General features: G+C 39.3%; 2 protein-coding genes across 2 annotated transcripts; one reads left to right on the plus strand and one right to left on the minus strand.

Annotated features, from left to right (window-relative positions):
- The first annotated feature begins 1,676 nt into the window (after window positions 1–1,676).
- On the plus strand, window positions 1,677–2,621 carry LOC111146379 (olfactory receptor 1Q1-like). The gene has a single exon (XM_022501910.1). It carries the CDS (start codon window positions 1,677–1,679, stop codon window positions 2,619–2,621), a length of 945 nt encoding a protein of 314 aa, XP_022357618.1.
- Window positions 2,622–8,242: 5,621 nt separating this feature from the next.
- Window positions 8,243–9,226, minus strand: LOC111146381 (olfactory receptor 1361-like). The gene has a single exon (XM_022501911.1). It carries the CDS (start codon window positions 9,224–9,226, stop codon window positions 8,243–8,245), a length of 984 nt encoding a protein of 327 aa, XP_022357619.1.
- Between the last annotated feature and the right edge of the window lie 642 nt (window positions 9,227–9,868).

Genomic DNA, 9,868 nt, shown 5'->3' on the forward strand with positions numbered 1-9,868 from the left:
CAACAAATGTAAATGTTTAACCTCTCATATAAATAAATAAAATCTTTAAAAAAAAAGAAAACAAAAACAATAATTCAAAAAGATATAAGTACACTTATGTTCACTGCAGCAGTATTTGCAATAGCCACGAAACTGAAACAACCTAGCTGGTCCATCTATGGATGAATGGATAAAGAAGATGTAGTATATATATACAATGGAATACTATCCAGTCATTAGAAGGAATGAAATCTTGCCATGTACAACAACATGAGTGAACCTTGAGGGCACTATACTAAGTGAAATAAATCAGAGAAAAACAAATACCATATGATTTCACTTATATGAGGAACTTAAAGGGGGAAAAAAACTCTGGGGTGCCTGGGTGGCTCAGTCAGTTAAGCATCCGACTCTTGATTTCAACTCAGGTCATGATCTCAGGGTTGTAAGAACAACCCCACATTGGGCTCTGTGCTGGGTATGCAGCCTGCTTAAGATTCTTTCTCTCAAGAGAACCCTCCTGCACTGTTGGTAGGAATGCATTCTGGTGAACCCACTCTGGAAAACAGTATGGAGGTCCCTCAAAAAGTTGAAAACAGAGCTACCCTATGACCCAGCAATTACACTACCAGGTATTTACCCCAAAGACACAAATGTAGTGATCCAAAGGGGCACATCCACCCCGGTATTTATAGCAGCAATGTCCACAATACCCAAACTATGGGAAGAACCTAGATGTCCATCAACAGATGAATGGATAAAGATGTGGTATCTATATACAATGGAATATTATACAGCCATCAAAAAATGAAAACTTGCCATTTGCCACGACATGGATGGAACTAGAGATTATTATGTAAAGTGAAATAAGTTAATCAGAGAAAGACAATTATCATAAGATCTCACTGAGATAAGGAATTCGAGATACAAGACAGAGAATGATAGGGGAAGGGAAGGAAAAATGAAATGAGACAAAAGCAGGGAGGGAGATAAACCATAAGAGACTCTTAATCTCAGGAAACAAACTGAGGGTTGCTGGAGTGGAAGGGGGTGGAAGGAATGGGGTGGCTGGGTGATGGACTTTGGGGAGGGTATGTGCTATGGTGAGCACTGTGAATTGCTGAAGATGAATCACAGACCTGTACCCCTGAAACAAATTGTACATTATATGTTAATTAAAATTAAAATAAAGAAGTAAATAAAAAGATTTTCTCTCTCCCTCTCCCTTTCCCCCTCCCCCACTGCTAACATGTGCTCACGTACATGCTTTCTCTCTCTCTCATAAAAAAAAAAAAAGAAAGAAAAAAAAAACTCATAGAGGCAGAGAACAGATTGGTGGTTGCCAGAGGCAGAGGGCAGGGAGTGGTGAAATGAGTGAAGGGGGTTCAAAGGTACAAACTTCCAGTTATAAAATAAGTCATGAGAATGTAATGTACAACATAGTGAATACAGTTGATAACATTCCATCACATATTTAAAAGTTGCTAAGAGAGTATATCTTCAAAAAGTCTTCATCACAGGAAAAAAATTGTAATTGTATATGGGGATGGATGTTAACTAGAGTTATTGTGGTGATCATTTTGCAATATATACAAATACTGAATCATTATGGTGTACACCTGAAATGAATATAATGTTATATGGCAATTATATATCTCAATAAAAAGTATTAAATCTGTTTGTTCTTATAGCAACAGATGGTCAATACCAACTGGACCAGTGTATCCCATTTTGTTCTCTTGGGCATTTCTGCCCAGCCTGAAGAGAAGATTCCACTCTTCCTTCTTTTTCTACTGATGTATGCAATCAACATTTCTGGGAACTTTGCCATCATCACACTGATTATCTCTACTCCACGCCTCCACACCCCCATGTATGTCTTGCTCAGTAACTTGGCTTTGGCAGACATCTGCTTCACCTCCACCACAGTCCCCAAAATGATACAGAACATTTTCTCTCCTACCAAGGCTATTTCCTACATGGGATGCTTAGCTCAGACTTATTTCTTCATTTGCTTTGCAGCCATGGAAAACTTCCTTCTGGCTGCAATGGCCTATGACAGATACATTGCCATCTGCTACCCTCTCCGCTACCCTAGGATCCTGACCAGAATGCTATGTTCACAGATGGTGGCTCTGTGCCAGATCCTCTCCCATCTTCATGCCCTGCTGCACACCTTTCTCATGGGCCGATTGATCTTCTGTGCAGATAACAAGATCCCCCATTTCTTCTGTGACCTCTACCCTCTGATGAAGATTTCCTGCTCCAGCCCCTACCTCAACACCCTGATGATTCATACAGAGGGTGTTATTGTCATCAATGGAGCTGTGGCCTTCATCATTGCCTCATATGCCCGCATCATCTCAGTGGTCCTCTGGAGCCCCTCAGCCAAGAGCAAGTGGAGAGCCTTTTCTACCTGTGGCTCCCACCTCACTGTGGTGGCTATCTTCTATGGCACACTCACATGGGTCTACTTCCAGCCTCTTACCAGCTATTCGGTGACTGAGGGTCGCATCCTGACAGTCATGTACACAGTGGTAACCCCCATGCTGAACCCCTTCATTTATAGCCTGAGGAATGGGGATGTCAAGGGAGCCTTCAGAAAATGGGTGAGCAGAATATGGACTTCTTCCTTCAGCTAAAATCCCAAAACACAGTTCCTAGTTTTATCTATGATTCTGGGAAAACAATTTTGTCCCTCATGTATCTGTTTCCTTTAGAACTTCCTAGAAATATCCAAATTAGGTGCATATTATGGATTTTCCCACTGAATATTGTCCTGAGCTATCCCTTAAACCAAAAAGCTCATGGAACTATGTATTTAGTTATAACTGAGAGTGTTCTCTGGGTCTGCCATTAAACAACAGGGTTGTAACATACTTCGATGTAGGCAGCAGAAAACAATTCTGGTTAATTCATAGATTTATTAAAAGTGTATGTGGAACTCATGAATTTCCACGAAGGCTAAGCAACCAGGCTCAATCAAATGGAAAAGACTAGGAAAGGTTGTATAGTCAGAACCACAGTCAAAATCATATTCCAGAATTGTCTGGTGAAGTCACTGCTGTAAACACTAAACTCTTTTCACTGCCACTTATACTGCCACCCATACTACCAGCAATAGTCACTGGGCAGAATCCCCAGAGGCCTGAAAACCAGATGTGGCCACCCTCAGGAAAACAATGCCCACTTCTCATTCTTTACATCAATACGTCTAGATTCAATATAAGGTGATCCATGCAGCTGGCCAAGACTTGGTCCATATGCCCATGCTCTATTTCCCAGGGAAACTGGGCAAGCAATACTGCTGCTTTTATTTTCTGTAAGTGGGAGAGAGGTTCTGCTTCCCACAAATGAAATGGCAGAATAACTCCAGTATGGGAAGAGGACATAATGACAAGAGTCTACTGCATAGGGTCACAAGTTACAGATGTTCTAGAATTTAGACTGTCATTCTTGTGTATCTATTGTACTTGTATGAGTTAATTCAGTCACTCGTATCAGTGAAATAATGTAAAGGGATCTCCAACTTTCATTTTCTTAACCTTCATTATCTGCACCATTCAGGGATAACTTAAACTCCTTTTGTCTCAGCATGCTTCTAATCTTCTCTGTAGTTGATATGTGGAAACTGACTATTTTACCAGGTATTTGTCTTTTGACCAATTAGTGCTGGAAATGAAAAAAAAGGTCCAAGAGCCAAAATGTCTACTAAAATGTCAATTCTTTAGTTTCATGGCTGTTTCCAGTTTCCTTTTCAAAAGGAAAATATGAGAAGGACCGACCTCCTAGGACATGGAGCAGAAGTTGCAAGTGCAGGCTGATTTATAGGCCATTTGACAGTGAAAGTTTCTTTTGTAGGATCTGAGCAGTTATGGCACTGACTTGAGAAGAAGCTAAAATTGTGGTAAATTTGTGTAATGAGGTAGAAGGGTTTCTTGGGACCTACGTAAGTCTTGGTCACCACCAAAACTGGTTTGAGGAGCTATACTTTTAAGTCTTTGGCTGCATCAGGATAGTAATTCTTCCAAGATAAAGTGGGCCTGACATTTATAAAATGATAATAATAATGAAATGAAATCAACTTTTGGTTACTTAACTCTGGTTCTTCACATTTTCCTGAAAGTACCTTATATACCCAATATTCTTCTTCTGGGTTCCACTGTTTCCTCTTATTTTCTTTCCTGACTCCTTGGCCCATCTTCCTCCTTCCTGTGTCTTTAGGTGGCAGTTTCATGGCTGAACCTACTTTACCAAATGATTTGCCTCATCTGTTACCATTATAGCCTCTTCTAACTAAATGCCCCCACTGAAAGAACTTTCTTAAAGAAATGGATAGGAGAGTAAATTAATATATTAATAATTGAAGGGCAATTGGAAAATGCTATCAAACAATTTTGTATTTAGATGATACAATTCCACTTCTAGGAGTTTATCTCAAAGAATGAATATAATATGAATGATATATTATATATCATTCATTATATATATACTCATTATTCATTATTATGTTATTCATATTCATTATTATATTATTATATATTATATATATTCATTATATATATGAATACTCTCATATATATTGATGTTCAATATGCTTTTGTTTATGATAATGAAAAATTAGAATACATCTTCATGCATATTACTGGAATTCTGGTTCATTTTGTTTGGCGGTGAGATAGGCAGTGTTATCTGTTCACAGTTCTTCCTTGCTTTCCTGTCTTTGCCATGGCTTTGCTGGGGCAGAATACACATCTCCATCCCATTGACTTTGGGCTGGCTTTAGCTACTTTATGAACAGGCATAACAAATGTCATTTCCAATTAAAAGCTGTGACTGGGTTCAGATCATTTTGTTTGCCCTCTTGATCTCTGGCTCATCTCATGTAGCTAAAGCCCCTTAGCTTGAATCTCAGAATGTGAAACATATAGACCAGACCTGAACTTGACCCTGGATCTGAAGCACAGTTCCCTCTTTTAACCTGCAGACTTTTGATTGAGAAATAAATGTCTGTTGTTATAAGCCACTGTGGTTTGGATTATCTTTTATTCAATACTTTGAAGGAAATGTCAACCAATACAATACACACATACTAGGAACTGCGGTGCAGTCAATAAAAAAATGAGGCAGAATAATTATTGGCCTTACTCTCATTTCATCAGTAGCCTTTAGGTACATACAGATATCCAAAACTTTAACTACTAACTCTTTGTTCTTTTCTCCCATTATTTCTTCATCTGTATGCTATTGATAGTAATAAGAATAATAGTAATAATAGGACACACACATATGGTTTTCATGAGCTGGTCACTATTACGAGTGCTTTACATATATTTTACTCATAAAATCCTTTCAACAACCCTAAATTATAGATACTGTTTCTCTCTTCTCTACAGATGGATAACTGAGGCTGAGTAGTTGAATCATTGTCAAAGAGCACTAAATGGTTTTACTTTTTGTAGACTAAGTGCTTGATTTAGCTTTGATTCTGGAGGGTTCCACTTCAGATAGGCTATCTCAATAAACACACTGCCAGCCACACCGACTGGTAAAGAGCCTTAACTCTCCAACCTCCTATGCCACCACCCCTGCTCGTTTGTTTCAGAAATCTTGGCTGATTTAGATTAACTGACCATTTGGGCCATTTGTTTTTTTCTCTTCCCACGCTTTAAATTCCTGCTCTTATGTTTTAAATCCACCAATAGAATCAACCTGTGAAAACCAAGGCCCCTTCCCTCAACCCCAATAAAAGCAGAACACTAAGCCCATGCTCTCCTATGTTTCTCTGTACCTGTGACCTCACTGTGGGGTGCCAGGTGTACAATATGCTTTCCAGGACCTGAGGGTAATAAACATTTTTTTCAAAGCTTCCTGATCATTATTGAGGGCATTTTGTAATCATAATAACTACCAGGGCAGGTCCAGCTAAAACTGGTTACCAATAGCCTGAGAAAAAAAAATCACATGGCAAGTAATGACAATAGTGGGATTCTAATTCATGGTATCTGGTTCCAGAGTCCATCCCCTTGAACATGACCCCACACCACCTTCAACAAAGCCTTTTAGCATTTTCTCTTGGGTTTCTGCACTCTATTTCATTCAGACATCTTCAAGAAGAATAATATTTGGAAAATCATGTTTGCACAAAAGAGCTACTTACTTCTATTATTTCAGTGTAATTATAAATACTGCTCCCTTTATCTCTCAAATGTATGTGTTTCTTTACAGCAACAATACAGACACCATCGCATATAAATAAATGGTACAATGATTCCACCCATTTCCATAGTCCATCTTTGATTCTTCTTTTCCCCTTACATATTACATCAAGTCTACCAGTGTGTTTAAACAGCCTACTTGACATATGTCCCATATAGGACCACTTACTTCTAGTGTTAGAGCCACTTTGAAGACTCTCTCTCCCAATCTCTATTACCAGTGCCTTATGCCCTATACTGTCTTTTATGGACAGACATGAAATCTCAGATAGAATAATTTAGTCACCATAATTACCAAACTGCTAGTTATCACTATGAATTTAAAATAATGTGAGAATGTAAAATTATTATAATTTTAAAAGAGATAGACTACCCTATGGTCTACTCAAAAAAATCACTCTCCTGGGTGAAACACCTATACTCTGAGAACTATAACATGCTGATGCAAGAAACTGGAGATCACACAAATAAATGCAAAGATATTCCATGCTTATGGATTGGGAGAACAAATTTTGTTAAAATGTTCATCCCAAAACAATCTATAGATCTGATGCAATCTCTCTCAAAATACCAACAGCATTTTTCACAGAACTAAAACAAATAATCCTTAAATTTGTATGAAACCACTAAAGACCCTGAATGCCAAAGAATTCTTGAAAAAGAAGAACAGAAGTGGAGGTATCACAATTCCAGATTTCAAGATATACTACAAGGGTACAATAATCAAAACAGTATAGTACCGGCACAAAAATAGACACATGGATCAATGGAACAGAATAAAGAGCCCAGAAATAAACTCACAATTATATGGTCAATTAATCCTTGGCAAAGGAGGCAAGAATATGCAATGGAAAAAAGACAGTCTCTTCAACAAATAGTGTTGGGAAAAGCTGAACAGCTACATGCAAAACAATGAAACTGGACCACTTTCTTGCACCATACACAAAAATAAACTCAAAATGGATTAAAGACATTCATATGAGACAGGAAACTATGAAAATCCTAGAAGAGACCACAGGCAGTAATTTTTCTGACATTGGCCATAGCAACATTTTTCTAGATATGTCTCCTGAGACAAGGGAAAGAAAAGCAAAAATAAACTATTGAAACTACATCAAAATAAAAAGCTTCTGCACAGCAAAGGAAACAAGCAACAAAACAATGAGACAACCTACTGAATGACATTTGTATGAAGACATTTGCCAGTGATATATCTGATAATGGATTAGTATCCCAAATGTATAAATAACTTATGCAACTCAACACCAAAAAAACCACAAATAATCCAATTAAAAATGGGCAGAAGACATTAACAGACAATTCTCCAAAGAAGACCTACAGATGGTCAACAGACACATGAAAAGATACTCATCATCACTTATCATCAGAGAAATGCAAATCAAAACTACAATGAGATATCACCTTACACCTGTCACAACGGCAAGTACATGACACTGCCATAATATCACTAAAATGATCACAGTTCTGCAGGCCTCACTGATGTATAATTTGGCTTAGCAATCCCCTATGCCCATATTAGTTTTAAAAGATAAGAGGTTCAGGTTTGGTGATCTAAAAACAGCAGTTCAGGGGGTGCCTAAGTGGCTCAATTGGTTAAGCATTTGACTCTTGATTTTGGCTCAGGTTATGATCTCAGGGTCATGAGATGGAGCCCCACATCAGGCTCCATGGTCAGCGTGGAGTCTGCTTGAGATTCTTTCTCTCACCACCCTTCTGTCCCTCCACCCATTCTCTCTCTCCTTCTCCCTCTCTTTCTCAATCTCTTAAACAAATAAATATATAAATAAAATCTTTTAAAAAATAAAGTAAATAAATAAAAATATCTGTCCAGTTCCAATATGATGAGATTCTAGGTCAGTCAATGAGGATCAGAACTATTTATTTATGAATTCATTTCTTCCCAAATCCAGGCAGGAGGGAGCCAACAAGGAAAGTTATTTCACAGGATTGTGAACCATACCAGGTATTAGGAATGTAACCCATTTATTTGAGGCATTTTCAAGTTAGACCTTAACTCCTTAGGCTCAGGAGACGTGCTGACATCTCCTGTTCACCTGGGAACCAGGTTGGAAGCTTCCTGAGATGGGGAGTTTCTTGAAAAGCCTTCGCAGAGCCCCTTTAACTTCCTGGTTCCGCAAACTGTAGATTAGTGGGTTTAGCATAGGGGTAACTACTGTGTAAAAGATGGCAACTTGGCGATCCTGGTCCAAGTCATAGCTGGAAGATGGCTGGAGGTACATGCGGATCACAGAGCCATACAGAAGTAGCACAACCAGAATGTGGGAGCTACATGTGGACAGGGCTTTGCGCAGGGCAGAAACTGAGTGCATGCGGACTATGGCAACGCCAATGCGGGCATAGGAACCTAAAATGAAGAAGAAGGGGCTGACCACCACAGCTACACCCTCAGTAAATATTAGCATTTCGTTGACCACTGGTCGGGTGCAGGAGAGCTTCAGCAAGGGTGTGATGTCACAGAAGAAGTGGGTGACCTGGTTGTCGCAAAAGGTTAAGCGGGTGACCAACACACTATAAAGGAGGCTGTTGAGGCTGACGACCACCCATGAGGTCACGGTTATGCGCAGACAGAGGTGATGGCTGATGATGGCAGAGTATCTTAAGGGGTCACAGATGGCAACATAGCGGTCATAGGCCATGGCAGCCAGCAAGTGGCCTTCCATGCTGCCCACAGCCATAAAAAAGAACAGCTGGATCATGCAGCAATTAAAGGAGATGGTTCTATTCGCAGACAGGGTGTGCACCAGCATCTGGGGAACAGTGATGGTTGTCAGAAACATGTCAATGAAGGAAAGCTGACTGAGCAGGAAATACATTGGGGTCTGAAGCTTGGGGTCTGAAAGGGCAACAATTACTAATAGGGCATTGCCCATAAGTGCCACTAGGTACATGGAAAAGACAATCCCGAAAATAACTGGCTGCATCTCTGGCCAGCTGGACAGGCCCAATAAGACAAATTCAGTTACTTCTGTCCTGTTTCTAGTGGCCATAACACAGGATCAATATTACCCACCAACAGCAAGTGTTAGGATTAAATAATGCTGAAGTTTACTCTGGGATAGCCTTTAGGAAACATCTTTTCTTGCATGGATGCCCTAGTTTTCAAAAGAGCTTTTTTTTCTTTCAACTCTTTCCCTTGTCATTATCTTTCTATCCATCCACTGAAGTACCCACCCACACTCTTTAGTTTATTCCAGGCTCATTTGCTGACCACTTACAATCTCTTGATGTGATATATATTAAAGGAAATAGGAGAAATCACTCGTGGTTGCTGTATACCAAAGAAGGCATCACTAAACACAGAATATCTTTGGTGTTTGCAATGCACTGAAGAGCATACTAAACACCATACATTTAATTGTCACAACAATCCCATATGATATAAACTACTTTTTATATTACAGATAAGAGAGCTAAAGCGAAGAGACTACTTTGTTGAAGGTCTTATAGGCTCTGAGAGACAAAACCTGGACTCAACCCTGTATAGTTTTATTAGACATAAGCACCACAATTTGCTGACTGTCAGAGTTGGTAAGAAAAGGAAACTATGTCAAGGCTCCAGGCAGATGTCCGAGTCTCTGTATCTTTGATGGAGCCCTAGAGTGAAGATCTGGTCCTAACTTTGTATGTCC

This window comes from Enhydra lutris, unplaced genomic scaffold, assembly GCF_002288905.1.
Source record: "Enhydra lutris kenyoni isolate GAN:26980312 unplaced genomic scaffold, ASM228890v2 scaffoldscaffold13, whole genome shotgun sequence".
Lineage (NCBI taxonomy): Eukaryota > Metazoa > Chordata > Mammalia > Carnivora > Mustelidae > Enhydra > Enhydra lutris.

Coding starts and splice junctions, on each gene's coding strand:
- LOC111146379 (XM_022501910.1), top strand. CDS start 1,677: ATGGTCAATACCAACTGGACCAGTGTATCCCATTTTGTTCTCTTGGGC.
- LOC111146381 (XM_022501911.1), bottom strand. CDS start 9,226: ATGGCCACTAGAAACAGGACAGAAGTAACTGAATTTGTCTTATTGGGC.